Source organism: Lepisosteus platostomus, chromosome 2 (assembly GCF_059453375.1).
Source record: "Lepisosteus platostomus isolate fLepPlt1 chromosome 2, fLepPlt1.hap1, whole genome shotgun sequence".
Classification (NCBI taxonomy): domain Eukaryota; kingdom Metazoa; phylum Chordata; class Actinopteri; order Semionotiformes; family Lepisosteidae; genus Lepisosteus; species Lepisosteus platostomus.
In genome coordinates, this window is record NC_142612.1 from 35009681 (window position 1) to 35036376 (window position 26696).

The 26696-nt window shown below is 36.3% G+C and overlaps 1 protein-coding gene across 16 annotated transcripts in view; it reads left to right on the top strand.

The window, feature by feature from the left end:
- agpat3 (1-acylglycerol-3-phosphate O-acyltransferase 3) overlaps nucleotides 1–26696 on the top strand; it is a 107040-nt gene that overhangs the window by 46402 nt on the left and 33942 nt on the right. For 6 of the 16 annotated variants that reach the window (XM_088607298.1, XM_088607233.1, XM_088607215.1 and 3 more), the window contains 3 exons: nucleotides 10139–10364; nucleotides 17703–17872; nucleotides 19753–19914. In XM_088607298.1, coding sequence (XP_088463424.1) covers nucleotides 10187–10364; nucleotides 17703–17872; nucleotides 19753–19914 — 510 coding nt within the window. In that variant the 5' untranslated portion in view covers nucleotides 10139–10186. Of the gene's footprint in view, nucleotides 1–4973; nucleotides 4993–6870; nucleotides 7000–8118; nucleotides 8189–9921; nucleotides 10040–10138; nucleotides 10365–17702; nucleotides 17873–19752; nucleotides 19915–26696 lie in introns of those variants that run through there. The other 10 variants (XM_088607207.1, XM_088607190.1, XM_088607270.1 and 7 more) reach the window with 5 other exon arrangements.

Genomic DNA, 26696 nt, shown 5'->3' on the forward strand with positions numbered 1-26696 from the left:
ACATATTTGGCGTCCCTGAACGGCTATGAAACATTACAACACCAACACTGGGCTGGTAGGCGAACTGTAGGGTGTCCAGTGATGAGCTAAATAGGGGTCTCAGGTGGGATAAGACAAGCCTCTCCAGTGTCTTCATGATGTGAGAAGTCAGTGCAACTGGTCTGTAGTCATTGAGGACAGAGGGGCGCCCTTTCTTTGGTACCGGGACCAGGCATGATGTCTTCCAGAGCACATGGACTTTCTCCAAGTGCAGGCTCAGGTTGAACAGTCGCTGGAGCACTCCACTCAGCTGATCAGCACAAGCCCCCAGAACTCTGGAAAGATGTCGTCTGGTCCTGTGGTCTTATCCTGGTGCAGCCTCTTCAGCTCCCTCTTCACCTGGTCAGCCGTGATGGTCAGCCTGGCCTGGGGGATGGTGCTCATAGCGCTTTCAGTGCTGCAGGTGTAAATGGTGGAGGTGTTGGAGAGTGGCAGCTGTGGTGGATGGGGGGGTGAGTAGCTGTTGGGGGTTGTAGCTGTAGGCGACCATGATTGTGGGGGGATGGAGGAGGTGTTGGGCAGTCACAGCTATGAAGGGTTAGGGAGCGTGTGGCTGTGGGGGGATGGGTGCCAAGCCACAGAGGACCGTGAATCAAACCTGTTAAAAAACTGGTTCAACTTGTTGGCCATCTCCAGGTTCCCCTCCATTGCACCCCCAGCCTGTTTGAAGCCAGTGATCTCTCTCATGCTGCTCCATACATCCATCACCCTATTCCTTTGCAGCTTGTCCTCTACCTTCCTCCTGTAGGCATCCTTGCTCTCTCTTAACTTCTGCTTTAGTTACCTCTGTACACGCTTGACCTCTTCCTTATCCCCCCTCCTAAAGGCTCTCTTCTTGTCATTCAGAAGAGCCTTCAGGTCGCTGGTGATACAGGGTTTATTATTGGAAAAGCAGTGTACTTCTTTGGTGGGGATGTTGTCTACGCAGAAGTCTATGTAGTCAGTGACACAGTCCACCATGTTGTCTATGACGTCCCCATGTGGTTCACACACCACATCCCAGTCGGTAGCCTCCAGAGCACCACATAGATCCTCCATAGCCTCCTGAGGCCATCTCCTCACAGTCCTCATTGTTGCAGGTTGGCGCTGGACAATAGGCGTGTATAGTGGTGTAAGCAAGACAAGGTTGTGATCTGATCTGCCAAGGGGGGTAAGGGCTGTTAAATTATATGCATCCTTAGCATTGGCATAAAATAAGTCCAGTGTTTTGTTTTCTCTGGTCGGGTACTTAACAAACTGGTGGAAAGTAGGGAAAGCGGTAGAAATAGAGACGTGGTTAAAGTCCCCTGAAATAGCTATAAAAGCGCTAGGGTGCTTTGTTTATAGCCTGTCTGTGACTGTGTGTATGACGTCACACACTGCCTTTGTGTTTGCTGTGGGTGGAATGTAAACAACAACAAAGATGGCAATTATAATATTATTGACACTATATTGAATATTTAGGTATTTCTAAATATCACAAAACGTTCAAAGTTAAGTGAGTTAAGTGATTACGATTTTCCATGAATACTTTAGCTCGTTATCACAGTAAAAGAAACTAATACTTTTCGGAATTTAATTGTTAGGGAATATAATATGGAATCACGCGTCTAAAGAAATTATAAATATATTAATTTAAGGATCTAAATACTGTAGCTGGTAGTATTACTGTATTCCACTTTCTTTGTAAACATGTTTTATTAACAACAGAATTGCAGCAGGTGAGAAAAAGACAGAAAAAAATGAATCCTGTAGTTTTTATGGTCTGTAGCTCAGATCCTGCTTAACTAAAAATTAGACACACAAAGAGTACTATTGGACAATGTTGTGAGACTCCTCCACCTCACATCAGGCCTAACAATACCTTTTAACTGTATCCACGATATAACACGGCCTCTCATGCCTTATTGCTTATATAATTTAATTCTGAAAAGTATGAGTTTCTTTTACTGCTATAACAAGCGCAAGTATTCATGGAAAATGGTAATTACTTAACTCACTTAACTTTGAATGTTATGTGAGGATTCGTTTTGTGAGGAAATAGGATTCACTTTTTTCTGTCTCTTTTCTCACCCGCTGCGATTCGGGCACAGAAGGGTTAAAAAGAGGTCAGACAGGCAGAGGGAAGGGGGAGGGGTAAAACTGTTGCTTATCCTGGATAAAGCGGTTAGAAAATAGGTGGATTTACACCTGTGAAAGGCATTCCAATTTTAATTCGATACGGAAGACATTATTCATAATAAATTATCTTGGACAGTCAATGTTAATGCGACACTGAAGATATTATTAATAACCTTTTAAATCTGAAGCTGTTAACTCTACTTCAGACCTGCACGCCTTCACACCTGCATGTCAAGATCATGGTTCATCATGTGTGAATGAGTCAAATTAAAAATAAAACATGTTTACAAAGAAAGTGGAATACTGTAATACCGCTGGGGACTCCAACCCGGGCCTCTGACATCACTCAATAGGGAACCAGCCAGCTGAGCTAAAGGGAGATCTCTCCTCAACCCGGTGGCTGAGGTCCCCTGCTATTCACAGGGAAAGGCGGTGACGTCACTGCACTGGCAAGCTGGCTCGCACAACCTGTAATGCGTTACAGTGTATTTAGATCTTTAAATTAATATTGTTATTAATTTCCTTAGCCTCACAACTTTGTCCAACAATACTCTTCTTGTGTCTAATTTTTAGTTAAGCAGGATTTAAGCTACAGACCATAAAAAATACAGGATTCATTTTTTTCTGTCTCTTTCTCACCCGCTGTGATTAGGGTGTTAATAAAACGTGTTAACAAAGAATGGGGAATACAGTAATACTGCCAGCTATATAAATGCATATACACTATTTAGATCCTTAAATTAATATTGTTATAATTTCTTTAGATACGTGATTCCATATTATAGTCCCTAATAATTAAATTCTGAAAGTATGAGTTTCTTTTACTGTGATAATGAGCAAAAGTATTCATGAAAAATGGTAATCACTTAACTCACTGCAGTGCAGTTAAAAAAATATCTCTGATGCTTTTCCTAAATTAATATTGTTTATGACCATCAGACGCTTTATGTTCCTTTTCTTTTTTCCATTGGATTGAACAGGGAGAGGAATTTCAAGATGTACTTTTCACTGATGAAACAACAGTGGCTCTGGAACAGTTTTCAACCATGTCGTTTTATAATAAGGGGAGATTTGTGAACAACCAAAACCCAAAACATCCACCGAAGGTTAGCCTATTCTACTCTGAGAAGAGTAGAGGGGGTGGAAAGTGCCCGCAGTCATTTAATTAGGATTAAAATTCGCACTGATTCCCTTGCGAAGATATGGACATAAGAATATTCATGCATGGTCAAAAAAATGGCATTAAAATGACAAAGTGAAGGCAGTGAAAACATTCACAATGTACTTTATACACAAAGATAGTGTTCTCACAACTCTAGGAGGTTTCGTGAAAATACTACAGGCATGCCAAAATCGTTTTTGAACTTCAGGCTAACTTTACCCCGGTTTTCATTGTCAGATTGTGAATCAATAAAGGCGTTTAATTAAACACGCATTTGCGATTTTAATCAAAATGGGGTTAGACCATTAGACATGCAGTACACTTCCTCGTGATCATGTTAGAATCTTTGTGTAAGCTTTTAGTTTTTTTTTTACTTTTTAATTATACACTTTAAACACTTTAATTTTGTAAACGCAACACACATTCCATACAGATACAGTACAATCACATTCTCCTGTCATGCATCGGCCACTGAGTGGAATGTTCTCATTTCTTCTAAGGTGTAAAAAGAGGTGATAATTCTTAATAATTCTGCGTCACATTAACTAACTCTTCAGTTTATTCAGCCAGACAGTATATGAATATTATTATATCATTATTAATTTGTTTAGATACGTGATTCCATATTATATTCCCTTTTAATCAAATTCTAAAAGTATGCGTTTGTTTAAGCCGATAACGAGCTTTCTCAAAGTATATAATCTTAATATGTTCAGAAAGAGCAAGTAAAAACGTTTCCAAAATAACCACATGTAAGACTAATGCTTAAAATGTTTAGGGAGAAAGTGGAATACTGGTGTGTATTTTTCTTTCAAATACCAATACCAACCATATACAGTTTACATGATATGTTTATGTTCCTAAATTAATATCGTTTATGAGCATGTGAAAGGCATGGTGAATCGGAGTTTCTCAAAACTTACTTTGTATGATTGGAAACGAATGCGTGATCGGATCAACGAAAAGCTGTGGTGTTACTTTTTTGTCAATGAAAAAATAGTATTTTCGTTTACAAAGACGGTTACAAAGAATGTGGACCAGGGTAATACTCTGAGTTTACAGCTTGTCCAAGGTCATTCATTATTAATACTACTAGTAATATCTTCGGTAAAGACTGACTGATAAAATATTTCTGCATAATTAAAATATTTATGATAAAGGTAGGTTGTGTACTTTTGCCCAACTGAGCAATCTTGCTTTCTAAAAATATACCAACTTTTTAATGAATGATGATTAACATGCTGTAATACACAGTTTAAATTTAAAAGTCTAAAGAATATACAACTTAAATTCTTAACTGAATAAAGATTGTCCCTCAGCAGTGATCGGGATTCGAAACCGACGTTTTCTGGTGACAGCTCAAATGCTGTACATATGCTACATTCCCACTATAGTTACGGCAAGGTGAAAATGGGAAGCTGAATTTTTAAACATTTTGAAAAGAAACAATGGCATGTTCTTGCCTAACTTAGACATTACATGACTTTAAAAGCTTAAACTTAAATGCTTAAGCTAACACAAATTCAAAACCTTTTGAAACAGAAGCTGTTAACTCTACTTCACACCTGCATGTCAAGATCACGATATGCCCAGCAGCTCTTTTGTTTGGATTACACTTTGAATCATTGAGGAAAACCATCCAACATTTTGAAATAAAAAAAATCAAACCTTTGTTTGGATGACAGAAACGGGTACAGTATCTTTTGAGAAGTCTTGTACTGATTGGAAAGAATCTGATTTTGACAAACCTTAAAGAGCTAATTTTGCCTGAAGAATTTAAAATCTGTCTGTCTGCCTGTATTGTACCTTATTTCATTGAACTGTTCCAACACCTACGGAGAAACACAATCTAAATTTAAGGTCTGGTTCTTTCACGGTTTTGTTATGCAAAATGTTTTTGCACTTCTTATACTCCGAGATCCGAGAGTTGTTGTTGTTAATAATTATTATTATATTATTTATTATAAAACCCTCTAACATTGACACAGATGCTGCTGCTGTTCTCTCAGTAATTTAAAATACACAAAACTCTGCCACAGGCCCCCTTTTGAATGTTTAACACCTTTGTCAACTTTGTCCTTTGTCCAGGAGGGTGGGGTCCCTATTACCCCGCTATGAGAACATTAATGTTTTCCATCCCCATCTCCCAAGCAAAACTGTGTATTCTACATAACAAATACAGCAGGGTGAACAGAATGCTTTGACTGATGCTTAAAAATGTAACATAATGTGTACTGTGGTGAAATTACTATTGAACACAGAACATATGAAAATATTTGCATATGTAGTTTTTTCTTATCTGTGTGAAAATAGGAAATAAAGAGAAATTAAAGAGAATTTAATTCCACAAATTAAACACTCTGGAATACCCTGTCTCAAAAATAGGCGTTTTAATAAGAAGGCAAAGGTTATGAAAACAGTGACAAATCACCCTGAACAAAATATAATTTCAAAGTACAAGCAGTTCTGTGGTTCTGACTTCATGTGATTCGCGTGTGTGGCATGACGGGAAAGTAGTCTTTGATCGAGTTATAAAACTACAGTACGCACACTAATGAAAAACAAGTGTTTTTATAAAACAGGCTATTTGATTGCTAACTGCCTTATGCAACAAAGAACGGAAGAACAGTGTAGGAGACTGTAAAATCAGATCCCAAGTAAAACTGCCTATTCAATTCAATTGATTTTTATATAGCGCCTTTCACAACAAGATTTCCCCAAGGCGCTTAACAATGCAAGTGACCATACATGTTGTGAATACAGAATAGAAAAGACCAGAAGACAATGAAGATGAGAAACCAAAAACTCCTTAGTAAGGAGAAAAAAAACCTCTAGGGGTCCAAGGTCAGTACTTCATGCACATCTCTGTAGACCAAAAACATCCTCCTAAATTATAGCTATATCCACGATGTCCCTCTTGGATCCATGGCAGTGAGGCAGCATCCAACTCAGATGGTGTGGGGATGAGAATAGGTCAGAACAGAACAGTTATTCCAAATAACAAACACAGTGGGATGTAACACCCCCACAATTTGTAACAAGCAAAGTGCATGTTAAAGACGTTTTAGAAGGGAGCGATATTGCATGGAAGCCTGCAAAGGAACAATGAAGGTTAATCCATGCTGAAAGAAAAAAAGCACAATGTGTCTCTGCTATAACTCTTCACCTTAAAATTGCTATTAAAATTATCTGTGCCCTTCTTGTGTCTAATTTCCAGGGATTAACTCAATCAGTCGTTGATTATAATTATACATACAATGTCTTTTCGAGTTTCAGCATTCTTTTTTCTATAGTCTGCACACAACCGTGCCATCCTATCAAGTTTTGGTACCAATAAACAAGAGGAACTCCATAGACTATTGCTTGTTTGAAATTAACTGTGCTCCAGCAAATAGTCTGTTGTACGTCCTTCTGGAACACCTATAGTTTAGAAGGATTTACATGATAAGCACATTAATTGGAGTGGCATTACCCATGTCTATATCGCTGTATGAGACAAGTTTGAATCAGTGTCTGATAATAAAACAGTGCCTTCTAATAAGTTAATATGTCTTCTTTTTCTGTTTCAGCTTAATGAGATGAATAGAAAGTCAAATCATTCATGATCTCGGAATTGAATAACTGAGCACATTGTTTCTAAAACATTTTGCATAACAAAACCGTCTGCATTTAGACAGCATCAATCAGTAAACAACAGAGTGAGTAACTGTCTCATTTAAAGGCGTAACATGTCTGAATTCTCTGTCTTGGTGTGACATATCAATAAACTGTTCTCTAGTTACTGGCAATTGTAAAGATAACTCTTCTTCCCTCCTTTGTTTAACTTATACATTTAGTAAAGAATTCCTTAAGCATGTAACCATTACTTATAATAATTTATCCAGATGTACACACTCATACCAGAGCCAATTTTTCCAGAAAAAGTTAACTTCCCAGTATGTCTTTGGACTCTACAGTATATGGTACTGTGCTGTAATCAACTGCAGTATGATATAATCGGTATATAAGTATACAAAATACAAAGTAAATACATACAGTATGGTACTGTATGGTCTTAAAGCCACTGCAGCAAAGTATGTTTGAATTATATTTTTATTATCAAAATTAAAAGAAAAAATGTTTCCTGATTACTTGTTGCTGATATTTGCATTAAGACATAAATAGATTATTTTAATAAGGATGTAAACCTGAAAGTTAAAGTATAAAATTAATAACACTATGCGATTCTTTAATTGGAAAGATTGTCCCAAAGGACTCAGCATTGACTGGGATTGGAAACCATGTGTTTTCTGGAATGCTTTCACATGCCACATGAAGCATTTTCTGCTCCACCTGGCGATTTTACAAAGTCGTGCAGTCTGACAACAGAATATTAAAAAAATAGTGCAATGTGGTGGAGTACGGTGCATTGTGTGCACCGTGATCTGCTGCATTATCCAGCGTGCCTTCTAAATGGCTGAATCAATATATATACATCTTTGTTATCCTTCCTTAAATGGCCCATAAACCACATTGATACACTCTATGTAATATAAACTGCAGTTCCAAATCCTGAAGTATAGCTTTAATGTATGTTTCATGTCAATTTATATTGACTTCATTGATTATTTTTATACATTATAATTTAGGACTTCCTGCATTGATTGTGGGAGTATGGAACAAGCCCAGCCATGTTGTTGAAGCTGATACCCTGACTTCTTTGAAGAAACAACAGGATGTGGTCTTTAGATTAATTAACAGCTAACCACCAAATGGTCTAGAAGGGCCAAATAACCTGCTCTCATGTATAAACTTTATAATGTTCTTTGTTTAAACAGACCTTGAGACTCGTGGATTACTGTCTGAGTCTGACTGGAACCTGGGGAGACTGTCCATTTAGGCTAACTGGTAACTAACCATAACTGAATATGTTGTTTGTTTTAATTCCAAAATTAAATTAAATTCCAAAATTAAAATTGCACATGATTCATCACCATGACAGAAAAAATGGAGGAAATAGTTGAATAGACACTCACACTTTTTTAAAACTATTGAATTTGCACAACATATTGCATTGCAGTTGTTTTAAATTGCTATGGTCATCCTTGGATAGTTTAACACATTTAAAGAAACTCATTTAAAAAATCCCTCAAACAATAGTGTTTTAGTCAGTATTTGATTTTAGTCAGTTTGTAATCTGCAGAGATATTAATGTTCAAGTCATCACGTCTTTTTATAGCATATTTAACAATAACACCACAAATACCATTAATTTTACTCACATCTTAAAAAACAACAAATACACAAATGACTAATTAAGAGCTGTTTTTCCATTTACAGGTAACAGTATGATACTTTAAAAATTTCTTTAAATTAGTCTGAAGCTTCATAATCATGTCCCAATGCATCAAAACCTACTGAATATCTCTCCTATGCTTCCTTTCCTGGAAAGATCCAAATTATTCAAAAAGCATTATTATTGCTTCAGGTGTTTGCCTAGCTGTAGGTGGGTTAAACACTGAACAGTCATTGAGCACAGCATAAATATTGAGACAACAGACAGAAAAGACCAGGAAGAAAAGAAAGGAAGACAGGAAGAGAGAAAGCTGTTCCCCAAAGACTGTGACATGTGACAAAGGAGAGGACTGTGGTATGATCAGTTTTGGAGACTAGGAGAATATTTTTATAGAGACCTTGATTTTTTCTTTTTGGAAATTCTGATTTCTTGTATTGTATTCTCAGCCTAAATCTGTCCTCTCCTAGTTGCTTAGTCGATGATGTATTTTATTAGGAGATTTAATTTTCAGTAGTCTTAATTTGTTAGAATGCTGTTTTTATTTCTCTTTTTGGGTTGTTTAAGTTTTGCATAGTTTTTTTTAGACAGTGATTGAATTCTGAATTTCTCGGTCTATAGAACATTTTTCTCTTGAACACTTAGATTTGTACATATTGTCTCACATTGTGTGATTGTGTGTTGTGTAGTTGTATTAATTGTTAATAAATATTTGTCTTGTGCAAGTTTGATTTATAACTTTATCACCAGATCTGTGCCAGAGAATAAAAAGCCCTCCATTAAAATTGAGCTGATCGAGTTGATCTCCTTTGTCCTATGCTTGGACTCATACTATTATACCTATACTATTGTCTGCCCTCCACAAAGTTTTAGAGTTTTTAGACTTCAAAGTTTTTCCTGAAAATGTATCAGGCATAATGATTTTAATATTAACAAAGAATAGGCTTTGGTTTCTGCTGTCTGTCTTGCTTCCTACTGTTTATCTGGAACATTCGAGTTATATTGCAGTATGAGAGAAGTGGGAGCCATGATCATAAGTAATTTATAACTGATTCCACACTATAACAAAGCACTTTATAACATGCTAGCATGTAATTATTTTTGCTTTTAGTTAAAAATGTTGTGAAGATTGTGTCAGGAGAAGTCAAAAGAAAAAATGAAAAATGAAAAGAATGTGTAGAAAAGTATTCTGTCAGAAAAGGAACAAGTAAAGGTTCATTCCAAGCTGAAAAGAGAAAAAAAGAAACACAATTCCTCTCACTCACACCCAAAGAAGGCTTCATAGCCAAAACGTGTTTCTTTTCTTCTGTTTTAAGCATGGAATAAACCTTTCCTTGTTTCTTTTCAGCCTACGCACGCTGGCGAAGCTACCTACTTGATCTACTCAGATCAGAAAGTAGAGAGAAGGGAAAAAAATCATGTGATCATGATTTCAGGAAGCAGCCTTGTTTGGAGTATTCTGTATGGTGAGATGACCTATATGGGATTGCAATGAGTATAATCAAAATAAAACTTTTGCACTGTGTTAAAAGAATGCCAAAAAGTTCCAATTTTTTCTTCTCCAGGTCTGTTGTACTGAGTGAAGGACCGTGTAAACGCTATTGACACCTATCATGGGTTTCATTGCATACCTGAAGACTCAATTCATCCTGCACTTGCTTATAAGCTTCGTGTTTGTAGTGAGCGGACTCATCATTAACTTCATCCAGCTATGCACACTTGTCCTCTGGCCAGTCAACAAACAGCTGTACCGCAGAGTCAACTGCCGCCTCTCCTACTCCCTCTGGAGCCGTAAGTCACATGTCTTTTCTTTTATCCAAGGAGTACATTCTCATTTTCTGTATTTCTAATTGCATCTTTTCTACTGTGTAGCTCTGGTTATTTTAACATGTTCCCTTTGGGGACCTGTACCCATTACAATAGCTGGTCTCTATGTATTTACGGCCATAGCCTGATTCCAGTCTGCCCATAATAGTTCAGATGAATTAATGTGATGCACATTTCAGATCATTTTTATAGATCTTCATCTTTTTCTGTGCTCGTCCAGAATGAGGACACATATGCAAGCTACTATATAAAAACAAGCCATGTTTATTAAATTAGCACTCTGTGGCTCATCCACATTCCCATTGGTATTCCCCAGTCTGTGAAGGGAAAGTTGAAATCTCCCATTAAAATAACTTTTTTTTTAACTTAAGTTCTTAATTTCATTACATAATGTTGAATTATAATCATTATCTGCATTTTGTGTTTATGGAGAGAAGAAAGAAAACACAACCTTTTGGCCGTGGAGCCTTCTTCAGGTGTGAGCTTTCTTTCGTGAGTTCACACCTGAACAAGGCTCCACAGACGAAACGTTGTGTTTTCTTTCTTCTCTTTTCAGCATGGAATAAACCTATTACTTGTTCCTTTGCAGCCTACGCATGCTGACGCAGCTACACACCTGAACTATTTGGTGTTTATAGCATGCTCCCAACTCGATACCTAAGAGACTGTTGATCCATTTAGCTTTATATCCTTAACATTCTTTGATATCTAGTTCGACACCTCTTCTGTATATACAGTACTTAACAGGGTAGCATATACTGTACACTGTTGTTACATTCATCTTCATTGTCTTCTGTTAGCCATGTTTCTGTGATTCCAGTTGTATCATAATTGCCTGGTTATGAAATAAAGATAGCTTCTATCTCTAATTTGTTTCTAATACTCCTAGTATGTAGGTAAACCAGTTAATTAGCAGGTCCTTTGTTTTGATTTTCCATTTACTTCTTCTTTTGCCTTTGCTCCCCCTAAACTTTTTTTAGGATTTTCTAAGGCTTCTCCTCCATTCCATTTCAGTTTAAATGCTTCAGGATTTCTTTCTGTATTCTCCCTTTCATGGTTTATATTGCATTCGAAACAGCATGAAATATTTCAAATTTAATTTAGCAAACATGAAAACTGTTAGATAAAAAAACATATAAAAAAAATATCAAAGTGTTTTGGGGTTTTTCACTTGCATGATGTTAATTTTGCAGAAAAGGCAAAAAATGAACTAGAAACTATAGGTTGTTTCAATAATGAATTTGAAAATGCATGCAGTAATGCATATCAATCAAGAAGAAATTCCCTCGCTAAACTAGTAGAAGCATTGTCATTAAAATAAGGCACTGTATTGATATAATTAGCCATTTTGGTTTTTAAGTGTTATAAGTAACATAAACTGAAAAATAAGGTGCTACATCGGCAATGGGTCACACTGATGAGTGTTTTGAAGACTTTGATGCAGAAAATGTTAATGGTAGCTAGCACTACCAGCTATATATGTATATTACTATTTTCATTATTTATTATACATAAATTAATTTTTACTATACTGTTTTTATTTTTAGCTACTAAAATTTCTGTTTAGTTACAGAATTCCATATTAATATTCCTTATTTAGTGGATTTAAAGAAGTACGGTTAGTACAGAGCACTATAGTACTCAAGCGCGGATCTGGGAAGTTACCCTGAACATGAAGGCCCCCCCCCCCCAACTGCATACAGTACAATGACACCGCATTGTGTTCTCTAGATCAAGTGACATGGCTATATCATACATTATGAATGCTATAGTATAATTATGATGTCACTCTTTGATCTTTAAATGGAATATATTGTTGGGCCCATGATTTTATTTTAAATCTAAACTAGTTTAAAATATTTTAATGTGGCAGAGAATACTTCAAAAACTAATAAGCTTCATTTTTCATAAATGTCATGATTGTCACAAAAGAGATGGAAACTTGATATAATTTGAATTTTAATTATTAATTTTATATATGAATTTTAATTAAAATAATCTATTCTATGTCTTATTTAAGGTATTTTTTTCCCTCATGGCACCAGGACTCGTGGCTGCCATTGTTCATAACTTATTATTAATAACTTATGTATTATCTTGGAAATGTGCTTATCTTTTTGACATTGCACCCATATTAATAACTGGATAGTTTGAAATTGCCTTCTCGGTCTGTCCAAGAGGGTTGGATGATGGGGCTGAAGTTACCATCTCCTGCCCCTCTTCCTCAGTTTATTATCTGATACATCCCCAATGTCAGATATTATTCTAAAAAGAACATTTTTATTAAATTAATTCTGTATCTCTCTGAATGGTTATAAAGTTAGTCCTTTTGTACAGTGTAACAAAGTTTGGCGTAGACAACACATGTAATATCCTTAACAAATGTCAACACACAATGTTCTTGAGCTGGGTTAATGGACAAACCATTCTATACATGGTACGTTTTAGAGCACAGCTTCAGAAAAGAGGATATATGGTCAACATTTTATAAGGCGTTGTGCTCATGTTGTTCTTAGTCATGCTGACACAGCACATAGGTGGACAGTTTAATTCTTTGCCGGGAAGCAAGAAAGATTACAGCATAAAAAGCTTGTGGTATGGGCATCTTCAGACAAGAAGGTGAGTGGAAATAAAAGAGAGCGCTCACACCCAGATTCTCTCCCCCCACTGCAAGGAGACAATCCTTCCGGTGTTACATAAGAAAATATAAGCAGATATAGGCACTAAGTGAGAAAGCACTTAATCAACTTCATCATGAAGTTAAGTGATTATAAAAAACATAATTATATCAACTTCTAAAAAGACAAAAGCAAAAAACATTTATAATTTTTTTATATTTTAGATTTAATAATTTAAAATTAAGGGACAAATTGTTAAAAACATAATTTTTGTATTGTCTGGGATTGGGCGGACCGTGTCTCATAAAATGGGTGAGAATTGTATCACTGAGCCACTGGTAAGTAATTTGTGAAACAAAAAAATGGATTAAACGTGGGAGTGTGACATTATATTTTGTTATTGAAAAAAGGTTTTTTATCTTTATTTCAGTTTCCTTCTATCATTTAGGTTGTATAATAAGCCTTAAGACAAGATTTAAATCATTGTCTCCCTCACAAAGCAAATGAATGGTATATTCTACTTCATTTTGTAAATCAGAGACTTTTCAGGAAACTCATTTGATGACACGTTTGACCCGTTTTCCACTAATTTTTGATAGAACCAGTCACACTCTAGAATTCTAGAATCTAGAATAAGCCAATTTAATACATACAGTAGTGACCTATAATCCAATTTCCTGATATGTTTCCATGAAAATGAAAATGTTGGCGACAGTTGCTGATGTGTTACAGCTTTAAGCTACTGAGAATTGTCTCTTAGATTCTAGATAAGGTTTGTGACACTTGGAAGAATAAACACTTCTAGCTTCAAAACAGAGAGGATGTTTGCTGAGGTCTGGGGGTCCCTTGAACTGAAATAATTGTAAAGTTTACCTTAATATACCTTGCGTTGTGGGTTAATGATTGTCAAGGAGCAGGACAGACACACATAATATAAGATCAAATTAAGAGCACAGAAGAAAGGACAGAAAGAAGAAGCAGGGAAGAGACAAGTGTCCAGAGGAGTTGGAAGTTAAAGCTTGTGTCAGGCGAGAGCCCCTACTTCTTGATCATCCAAACCAAGCCTGACTGGAGCTATGTATTTGAACCTTGCTATTTTGTGTTTTTAGGGAACACGGTTTTCCTGGGTAAAAGATACCTCAGTTAGAAACGTCTTTCCTGTTTAGGGTGCATTTTTTGGATAGAGATATAGGCTCCCATTTATTTTGTGGCATCTGGGGTACAGAGAGAGATTTAATAATAATAATAATAATAATTAATAATTGCTTACACTTATATAGCGCTTTTCTGGACACTCCACTCAAAGCGCTTTACAGGTAATGGGGACTCCCCTCAACCACCACCAATCTGCAGCATCCACCTGGATGATGTGATGGCAGCCATAGTGCACCAGAATGCTCACCACACACCAGCTATCAGTGGGGAGGAGAGCAGAGTAATGAAGCCAGTTCAGAGATGGGGATTATTATGATTGGTAATGGCCAATGGGAAATTTCGCCAGGACGCCAAATTACTCTTTTCGAGGAACGCCCTGGGATTTTTAATGACCACAGAGAGTCAGGACCTCAGTTTTATGTCTTATCCGAAGGATGGATTTAACTGCAGGTTGCTTTGTATTTAGTTGGAAGGCAGCTTGTCTTTTATGTGGTCTTTATTGGCATTAAGAGATTCATGCTTAGTAGCTGTCTGGGGTTTTCTGGGTGACCAGAATGTAAGGCCTCTGAAACACCTTGTTTGTAAATATTGTATATAGAGTAACTTGTGTGTTGTATGTTTTGTTGTGTGTAGTGGAGTTTGTGTCTTTGGCACTGTAATAAATATTTGTTTAACCAAGTATGCCTGGATAATTACTGTTTTCATCAAAGCTGTGCCAGAGAACAAAGAATTCACGTGCCTCTAATTATACCAACACTCAGGTATATTCTGGAAAGAGCACTTAAAAGTTGGGGGTTATGAATATTTACTTATTGACTAATCCGCTTGGTCAATTACTGATTTTCACCATTTTTGTAACTCCCCATTTGTAAAAATAGAATTGTTTGTGCAGTTAAAGGTGATCCTGACAATGTTTTTTAAATCCACTATGTATAATATTTTACAATCAATCACTATACACAAATGTGAATAATTCTGAATGCTGTGTTTAATGAAAAAACGTAAAATGTTAATATTACTGTACAATACGACTAGCTCAGGAAAACACTTAATGGATTAATACAATTTAAATTTCATTTATAAAATAAGTTATTGTTAGTACATTATGTTAGGCACAAGTCATGTTAAGGGCTACAGTGCCACGTGGTTTTACAAAGTAATGCAGTCCTGCACCAGATTATTTGAAAAAAATCAAAAGGTGTTATGCATTGTAATGTCGTTATTATCCACCCTGGTGTCTATTGCCCAGGTGGATTTACAACAAAAAGGTTGTAAGTTGCAATTTAAGTTGGTTCTAAAAATTGTATTCTTGAGTAACTGTGTAAATTGGTAAAAGTAGTCATTTATTATTTCTTAAAGTAACAAGGAGCTTGAACATCAAATAACAAATGAATCAAACTACTCAACACCATAACCACTCACACTCACACTTGAAAAACTTAGTCCATTAGAAATTCAAAAAGATCAAATTCATTCCACTTTCTTTTGTTCAATTACTCTTCATAGTTTGTGTGACCATCAAAATAGTGTCCTTAACACTGAGAACAAGTAAAGGCATCATCTTACATTGAAACTGAAATTTTGCATGTAAAAATTTGCTATAATAGTCTTTACACCTGCAAACTATTCCATCAGAAAAAATATCTGGCAAATATATGACAGATTTAATTAATAAAAGTAGTTACTACTAGTATCAACAAGACTAATAGATGTGAAAATGTGATTCCTGTATAAATTAAGATGGCCTTCAGACTGCCATTTACTTTTCTTTGTGTTAATGTTGGTAAGACCAACTTTAAAACCTACAATTTATAACCAATTTGCTGAATATTTGGTAAGTATCATTCTAGTGAGCATGTCATTAATATCTAACGCAGTGCCATTCCTGTGCATACAAATATGGCCACATGGCTGAAATTTAGTTCTCAGATTTCATACTGCTTATGTTTAGGAAAGCACCACCCCTGTTGAATTGAAAGCATCTGATTTGCACCTCATAACTGTGACGATAATCTGAGCTTTCTAGTTTTCATTCTAGTGATAAAATATCACTAGAATATAATTGAACAGACATTAAAATTGGGATCTTGCGTAAACCAAGACTTACCATTATTTTGTTCTTAAAGTTAAAACTACAGTTATATTAGCAGCCACTTTACAGATTGATTTCGCTTAAGAACATAAAGGTTACAAACAAAAAGAGACCATTCAATCCATCTAGTCTCTTTGGAATCATTCTAATGAATTAAAAAGGAACTGCAACACTATTTTTATATTGTGGGAGTAGAAAGAATCAGCATTGTTTATACTTGTACCAACTGGTTGATGTTTCACTATTCATTCTGAAGAAATCGGCTGGGTTGACTTCATCAGTAACTTTTTGTTTTGTTTTTGAATACTTGTATCAGGTCTACTATAGTCTTTTTTGTTTTAAAAAAAAGGCCAATAAGGTTTGTTTCTTCAGCCTGTCGGTATAGAATATTCCCTGAAGCCCTGGAATGTATTTGGGTGCTCTTCTCTGGACAGATCCAAAGTAGCTATCTTTTCTGTGATGTTGTGATCACAACTGTGTACAATATTCTAAATATTGCCTTTTAAGTGTATTATAAAGTTTCATAACATCTCTTGATTTTAATTCTATGCTGTAACTTATCTATCCAATCATTTTGTTTGCCTTTTTAATTGCTTCTCCACATTGTCTAGAAAATGTAAATTATATTTCAGGATTCACACCTACGCATCTTTAACAAGTAGCATCTTCTTTTTATTAACTGCATGTACTGTAATACCCTGTACTTCTCTACATTAAACAGGTATTTACTTTTTTTGCAGTGTATTCATGTTACATTGTTAATGTAACTAACTGTTAAATGTTTTAATTAAGAAATCCTATTAAAATGCATCTGACATTACTCAGACTACACTCAGAAACTCAATCCATTTTTGTATTGGAGTGTTAAAGATTAACATTTTAATAAGAGTGGGGTAGGAAGCAAACAACATTTCTTGATGTATGTTTTACCTGGTTAGTCAGGCACTTTGACCTGTAGGTAAGTTTTCACCAGAGATGATTTGTAAAATCATGCATGAAGTTGTCCTTAACTGTCCTAAAATCAGTTAAGACGTTTAATACTGTAGCATGGATGTGACTGATATGATTGGGTTGTGTCAGCCAAATACGAGCCAAATGTAGTTTGCTGTTCTACAGGCAGCATTACAGACGTAACAGAGGACCTCTGTGTTCGGAGAGGGCTTGAGCTGGCTAGGGCACCCTTGCTGTGTCACAAAGCAGTGATTACTTTTCCTACCAGGCACAGGTGGGACTAGCAGCAGTATTAAAAGATGAATGGTTGTGTCAGGTGGGCATGTTATAAAAGTATGTGCACAAATTCTCATTCTTCCTATGGTATTCTGAGTTGATTAAGAATTGGTGAAAATGAGAGCACATAAAATAGAAATATATCTGTGAGTTCAGAATAATAAGATTTTTTCACATTTTTCATGTGTGCACTCTTGTTCCCTTACCCAGAATTGGTGATGTTGCTGGAGTGGTGGTCAGGAACCAAGTGTACCCTGTTCACTGACCAGGCCACAGTCGACAAGTTTGGGAAGGAGCACGCCATCATCATTCTCAATCATAACTTTGAAATCGACTTCCTGTGCGGCTGGACCATGTGTGAGCGATTTGGCGTGTTGGGGGTTAGTCTCTTTCTATATTCCTCTGTATTTGTTTTGAATCACATCACTTCAAATACAAGTTTTGAGCATTGACTTTTATGATGGAATGAATCGTTGCTCCAGATGTAGTCTGAATTTCCTGTGGCTGGATTCCTGATGTGACCTTTTTCACAAATGGTTAATAAAAATGCACAGAGAAATACAGAGCATAATTGTTAATATTTATAAATGTTATATATTTAAAATCTTCAATGATAAAAAATTACTTTGTATTTGAATTTTTGCTGTGATGAAACAGGCTCATAGAATTCAATCAAACTCATGAATCAAGGTGTCTGATTAGGTGAATGCAATATTTTATATGCAGAGACAAAAGTCACTAACAGAAGTACAGTTTAGTGTGTTAACGTGTGGTATAACAGTGTAGTTTCGCAGCAGCTCATTGTCTGATTGGAATTTAATTTTTTTTTAAATTTAGTATGGACCCCTAGAAGTTTTTTTTCTGCTTACTAAGGAGTTTTTGGTCTTTTCTGTTCTGTATTGACAACATGTATGGTCACTTGCATTGGTTAAGTGCCTTGGGGCAACCTTCAGGAAGGCTGGAAGTAAGGATTCCAATCATCCTGGTTTCTCACTTTTCTCTCCTCTTCCCTCTGGTAAGCATTAGAGGAGCATAAAGGCAAGAACCTCCAGATTCAGAGACAGTTTCTTCCTGCAAGCTGTCAGATTACTGATCTCTACCCCTACCTCTGATGTTTTTTCCTCTTCTCACACTGCTTATCTGACTTGTTTTTTAAGTTGTATGTTTCTTAACTTATTGTTGTTGCTGTTGCTATTCTGTGTTTATGTTTTTGGTGAAGCCTTAATGCCTTTGTAACAGAGCATGATTGCAAATAAGTATTTCATTCCACTTGTGCATATCAGAAATAAACTGAACTGAAGGTGGCATTTTTCCCTCCAAATCAGGAATTGCAAAACCTTATTTATATTGGCATTCAGATGAGAAACTAAGGTCCTGACTACTTGGTTTTTAAAGATAGGGCATTTTTTAGAAGAACAGGGGTGTAAACTCTGGTATCCTTTCTAAATTCCACTCTAGACATGTACTGTACTATGTGAAGTACCTGAACATTCCCCTTAATTCAATTTGTGAAGTATTTTCTTGAACTTCCGTCTGATCTGCTGTGTAGCTGAGACACAGGGGCTGCTGTCTTCAGTGGTAGATGAAATCTTATACAATTATGTAAAGTTTTTCAGCAGCACATGTGACATGCCAAAAACACATGTAGGTCTGAAATTGAAATGACACATGAGGCAGTCAGTACAATGAGGCCATATTTTCTTTTACGTTAAACCTGAACCTCCAATATGCATTTTTGGACTGGCCGTGTTTTTTATGCTTTTAGTTTACCGTTACATCCATGTTGAGGCTAATATTTTTATATTGCAAAGGAGGCAGCAACTAATACTCTGTCCTTGCATTATACAATGATAGCCTTCCACTGTGGTGACTGTTTGCTGAATATGATCCAACATGGTGAAGTAAAAAGAACTGTGTATTTATTAACTATCCTTTTTGCATATAGCCTATGCTATTTTTTATTATTTGCCATATTTTAGGTTCATTATTAAATGAATCAGATTATAGGAGGTTTTCATCATCTTCTCCTTTTTGTTTTATCTTTACACTTATATTCCCTTTGTAGCTGAAAACAAATGGAACTGTCCATGGGAACAAGATGTAACAAAAGAATTGGAAGAGAAGTTGCATACCACTGATGACGCTATTTACCTGGCTTTTCACACTTCCTTTGCTCATTTAAATGATAAAGACACATATATTAGAATGAGCATTTTAGCTTTTCTAACATGATGTCTTTAATCTTCATCTCTTTTTTTAGAGCTCCAAAGTCCTTGCAAAGCAGGAGCTGTTGAAAGTGCCACTGATTGGTTGGACGTGGTACTTCTTGGAAATTGTGTTTTGCAAAAGAAAATGGGAAGAGGACAGAGACAAGGTCATCAGTGGACTGAAAAACCTTGCTGACTATCCTGAGTGCATGTGGGTGAGTGTCTAACTGCACAAACCTCTTTTCAAATGGGTGACAGCTAATTAAGCAGTGTCTAATCACTGCCTTTGGGCATTGTGGCTAGCTGCACAAAAACACCTTGTTAAATTACCTTTTAGTTCTCTCTTAGTGTTTCTTAAGGGAAAATGGTTCCAAACTTCATATTTAAGATCTATGCATCCATAAAATTGAATTTGCTTACTTTTTTTATTAACTTTATTATATTGTGTTGTTACAAATAGTTACAAAACTGGTGAAAATCAGGATTGGACAGAGTGGTTTTAAACAGTAAGTGAAATAATTATTCATAACCCCCTAACTTGTAAGTGATTTCTAGCAATGTACCTGAGAGGCTGGTAGAATTAGAGGCACATGAATTCTTTGTTCTCTGGCAGAGCTTTGGTGAGAGGAGTAATAATTCAGGAACTAATGGTTAAACAGATATGTATTACAATGACAAGACACAAACGACACTACACACAACAAAACATACAACACACAAATTACTCTATGAACAGTATTTACAAAAGTGTTTCAGAGGCCTAGCATTGTGGTCACCCACAAAACCCCAGACTCCTACTACTTATTAAACTCTTTAACTAAATACAAAGCAACCTGCAGTTAAATCTCTCTCTCTGCACCCCGGATGCCACAAAATAAATGGGAGCCTATATCCCTATCCATAAAAATGCACCCTAAGCGGGAAATATGTTTTTGGATGATCATGAAGCAATGGCTCTCGCCTGGCGCAAGTCATTAAACTTCCATCCTTCCATTTTCACCCTGCTTTTCCTGGTGAGGGTTGTAGTTGCAGCAAGCCGAGTAGATCAGCCCTGACTTTTCTGTCCCCAGCAACAGATTTCAGCTCCTCCTGGGGGATCCCCAGGCACTCCCAAGCTAGCTGAGAAATATAATTCCCCCAGCGTGTCCTGGGTCTGCCACGGGGTCTCCGCCCAGTGGGACGTGCCTGGAACAGCTCCAGCGGAAGCCAACCGGGGGACATCCTTATGAGATGCCCAGACCACCTCAACTGGCTCCTCTCGATCTGGAGGAGCAGCGACTCTACTTCTCATACCTCACAAAAATCAAGTATTATGTCATGGCTGAAAAGAATAGACGCCAAAAGTACTTACACCAGCTCTGATAGATCACGCACCCCATTTGAGAACGAGGAGGATTATACATCGGCCACAAAGGTTACCATATTTGAACATCAAAAAAGAGGATACCCTGAGAAACTTTCCTATTGCCTTATCTTGGAAGGGAGTCGGGATGGAGAGGGTGTCCTAAATATCCCACATGTATGTTCATTGGTAAAGCAACAGTGATGATGTTTAACTATGTGAAATGCATAAGTCCCTCTGCTGCAATAACAGTATCCTTTGTTTTGCTGACAGATTTGACAAAAGAATCTGTTAATTTGGTTGACGATCTCTCTCCTCGAATTGCCTTTTTGTGTTTGTCTGAGTCAACATGAGCTTGCAATTCAAGTACACCTTTATTTGCCACGGAGACAAAAGTACCAGGCTTACACACAAAACATTCAGTTTCCCAGTCTTCTCTGCCACTTCGAAAACGCTTAAATTTATTTTTTAGTTCTGCTGTGAATTGATACTTCTGCTTTGGCATTGTGTTTGAGGGCAGGAAAAGAGAAACAATAGGGAGCCTTTTGAGGGAATGCTTCTGCACTGCACAGACTGAGTAAAGACACCGGTTTTGCTCTCTCATGATATAATCATACACGTACAGGATGAAAACTGAGTGACAATGTACTGTAGGTTGCGAAGCAAACTAGAGAAGTTGAGAAATTCTCTCTCTCTCCAACTGTCTTTATAACTTTTGTTAATTATTCTTCATGGTGAAAATAATGGGATCGAAATCCCGGACATTTCTGGATATTTGAAAATTCCCCCTGGACGGAGATATAAGGATCAAAATAGAGGACATGGCCGGAAAAATACGGATGTATGGTAACCCTAACGGCCACCAATACTAGCTCTGCTGCTGATCCTGATACAGACAGCACTGCTCGTGTTAGCAAGCGTTGGAAAGAGGTGGTAAATTCCAAATTAACTAAGTGCCTAGTGCTATTTTTATTATATGTGTGTGTGAGTGTGTGTGCGCGCTCATGTTGGTCATTGAGATTTTCTGTGGCTCCTATGAGAAGATGACTTGTAGGTGGTACTTGGATGCTTTGATTTAATTAGGGGTGATACCTGGTCCAAGAAGTTTGAGAACCACTGTTATAAGGTATTCAAAAATCACTTGGTTTCTATCCTCCTGTCCACCTGTAATTGAATAAGGGAACTTGGAGATTGTCCACCTTTTTGGAAAGAAGCTTTTATTTCTGTTTTTCCAAAAGAGGGAAAAGATCAAACTAGAACTCACAGACAAACTCAAGATGATATCAGACATGCACTCCATATTATGATGCATATTGCTGATCAAAATAAAGGGGCAACCTTGGTTAGACTGGATGCAGAAAAAGCCTTTGACTTAATCAGTTGGGAATTTCTATGTATGACACTAGAGAGATTTGGATTATCTGATAAATTTATAAATATAATTCAAATAATTTATTCAAATCCAACAACACAACAACACAAATCAAGATCTTTCTGATAGATTCAGCATAAAAAGAGGTCCAAGACAGGGATCCTATCACCTCTCCTGGTGTCTTTATACATAAAACCCCTGGGAGGAGCAGGACACAGTCTTGTGAAGATTCAGTTGTATTGAGCTCAGTAATGACTGCAACGTGCACGCTCGGTCTACCCCGCAGAACAGACAAACTGAAAGGGTTTACCAGCTCTTATATACAGTCAGAAAGAAGTTTATTTCACAATCTGAGTGCTTGTCCTGTTATTTGATATGTAATTACTTCTTGTCCTGCTCTGTCTTGCTCTAGGTTCTGTCCTTTGATATGCAGCAGATATTGATCTGCTTTATCCTGTTTGTGGGTGTTGTTCCTGTCTTTTATAATGTGGCGTTAAGTCAGTGGGGCTGCTAAAGCAAGTCAGCTTTATGGTATCTTAGTGTAACTTCTGTTGAAGGCTAAATTAACAGACCCCAGCAATACCTCTCATAATGTGCTTAAGAGGTGATATTGTAATGCTAGATAAGTGAGATGTATACATGTCCCACTTCAATTACAATCCAACAGATCTATTAAAAGTTAAATTGTCTATGGACATCTGTTAAATATTTGGGAGTACGTTTATCAAAAGATTTGTTGAAATTGTTTAATTCAAATTTTAACCCTTTAACTCCTAAAATAAAAGAGGACCTTGCTGGCTGGAGTTTGCTAACTTTCTCATTAGGATCTAGATTTGAAGTTATTAACATGAATGTTCTACCATAATTATTATACCTTTTTCAATACCTTCCAGTAAAGATCTCTACAGAAAAAAATAATGAATGGGATAAATTGATTTGAAGATTTATTTGGAATGGAAAAGCTAAAGGTATCTTTATCCAGGAAACCCAAGTTCCCTATAAAAATACAGAATAGCAAGCTCTCTCTAACAAGTTTCAAGTACTTAGCTCTAGTCAGGTTTTGTTTGGATGATCATGAAGTAGGGTCTCTCCCCTGGTGCAAGCTTCAAGTTCCAACTCCTCCTGACTCTTATCTGTCCTTTGTATCCTCTTCTTGACCTCTTCTCCTTCTTGTTGTACACCCTGCTTCTTCTTGTCTCCTGTGTGCTCTTAATGTGACCTTATATTGTGTGTTTCTGTACTGCTCATTGACAGTCATTAACACACAGCTTACCTAGGTATAACAATTGTTTTTGCTCAGCAAACATCCTCTCTGCTCTGAAGCTAGAAGTGTTTACTCTTCCAAATGTCATAAACTTTATCTAAAATCTAAGAGACACTTCACAGTCACCTACACTTGGTGTGATCAAGATTATATTGATAATTAAAGCAGATTAAGTCTCTGATTATAGATTAATTACCAGTACAGACAGTTCTGGGTGATAGATCACTGGCAGAAGCTATATATAAAACAGCTATACCCAGAGTAATATTACCAGTTAAAATTTAGTTTAAAATAATAAGAATCTATTATCCAACTTGGAGACAGATATGAAAGTATTAAGGTGAATATCTTATGATTAAGATTTCCCTTCTGAAAAACCTAATACATGTTTTAAAATCAGGACTATGAGAGGGATCACAGCAACATGCCTTCATGACACAGAATCACAAGAAAAACTTTATCACAGCAATATAACTTAAAAAAATACTTCTATGGATACCTCCAAATTAGGCACTATGTAAATAGTTGGGTAAAACAACCAAATACAGAGCAGGGTAATAAATTGTTTGATCATTTTATAGCTTAATACAGCAAAGCAACCTAAAGAAAACAATCTCAAAATTGTATAACACTGAAGATATGAAAAATGATTCAACAGAAAATATTAATATTAAGTGGGGGAAAAAAAATGAAGCCATTTCTGCAGAACAGTGGAAGAACAGATTTAAGCAAACCTTCACCAGTTCACAAATTTGGAGAAATTTCTGTTGGAAAAATTGAACTCATTTTTATTAGTCCCTAAACTTCAAACAAAACAAAAAGGAAGCAGTGTGCAATGTTCGAGCTTATGTGGAGAACAAGTAGCAACTAATTTCCACATATTCTGGCCATGCCCGAAAATAGAAAAGTGTTGGAAATTCATACATTTTTTGCTTACTAATATAGTAAACTTAATTCTCTGTTATGTATTTGGGTAATTTTACTTTTGACTACATGAAATTAAAGGATACATGTATGCTAGCTACTAGTAAGAAAACTATCAGAGGAAAATGGTTTACTAAAGAACTCCCAACACCAGATGTTTATACAGTATAATGGAAAAGATTACATTTTCTCTTAGGTTACAAGCAGAAAGATTTATCAAATACTGACATGCCTGGATTGGGTTTTGTTACAAGCTTTCTTTCAGCCAGAATCTTTGGCTAACCCCGGGCTACACCTTCCTTAATTTTCAAGGTCTTTTGCAAGAATACCCTTTTGAATGCAGCCATTTTAAATGCCTACACATTATACCTGTGCTCCAATGTAAGATCCTTATTGCTAATGTCAGATTCTGCAATGTTACATTTAGTGCCAGTAGGTGGCACTCTTTCCTCTCAGTCACCATTCCCATTTGAAGTAGTTTTTAATGCCTAGCGAAAAAGCAGGAAATTATTTCCCAAAGGGACCTTGTTCACTGAAGAGACCTGCCACTTCTTGAACCAAAGGACGTAACTGAATATTAGGCATGTTGGTTAGATTAATGTGTGTTAGTGTCATGAAATAACAGTGATAACTTTAAAAGAAAAAGATTACATAGACACATAAAATGCTACTAAGATTACATTATTGAAGGCATTGTGTAGATTCTGTTTATTAAAATTGTATCTTCATACAAAAACATAATATTGTATGCAATAAGTAGTGCAAGATTACACAATGGAATTGTATCCCATTAAACTCTTTAAGAAGTTAAAATAGCATTTGTTGTCTGTTCTTTCAAATAGATGAGAACTTGCTATGTGTGAGAGTTTTATCGCTAAAATATGCATTGTAAGGATTTTTTAAACTCTTTTCATGGTCACTTGCAATTCACATTCAAAATTTTATTAATTTAAAAGGGAACCTGTAGGTCCTAGTCAACGTCAGAAATACTGGAATTCAACAGGTATTTTCTGTAATCCAAAAGTGTCCTCTTTATCCAGTTTTTCATTTCCTGTTTCCTTTAAGATTAAAGTTTATCACTTTAATCAGCATAACCCCATAATTGGTTACCTATACCTACCTTTTATTTATGCTGTAGTATCCGAATTCCAAGAAAGGTGAGCGTATGGCTGACTATGCCCTTGTAGACTCCACAATAAACTTAGTCAGGTTTAAAAAATTAAACGTTTTATTCACATTCACTTTGGTTTCATCAACAAACAAAAAAAGGAGTTTTCCTCAATACCAAAACTATTCCTCACAGCTCTAGTAAACTAAACGCGCACCTACACAAAACACGGGTAAAGTTAGCTTGAAGTTCGAAAACGATTTTGGCATGCCTGTAGCGTTTTCACAAAACCTCCTAGGGTTACGAAAACACTGTACAAAGTACATTGTGACTGTTTTCACAGCCTTCACTATGTCGTTTTTAAGCGATTTTTTTGACCACGCAAGAATATTCTTTTGTCCATATCTTCGCAATGGAAACACATAAAGCCTTCAAACCAAATGCATTTTAAAGATCTTTACTTGTGAAAATTTTCACAACCTCCACATAAAAATATCAGTGAGCTAATTCTCTTTTTTTAAACCTCATCAATGCGTAACTACGGAGTAACTGGAATCCGGGGGGACCGCTGTGTACACACATTCACAACGCAAGAAATACTACTCAATACAGCTTTGTGCGAAAAACCTGTATATCACCATAGGAAGCAGAACAGCGTAGTCTCCAATTACCCAGACTGTAAGCACAGGAATAAAGCTTTGATTGATTTCTGAAACCCTTTCTTTATGTCCTGCTTTCATTCAGCAGGAAAATTCCTATTCTTTACTCAACAGCTTTTTAAAAACAGTACCCATGATATCAAATCATGATGTCCATGATTTTTTACACATAAGACTGACACAGCTTTGGGTTGTAAATCTCTTTTTCTCTCTTCTTTTTCAGCATTGTGGGTGCTGTGGTTTAAATGCTATTGGCTCGTGAACAGCATCCCCCAATCCCAGTGCATAGTGCCACATTCAATAAAACCACAAGAAAAAGAAATTCACA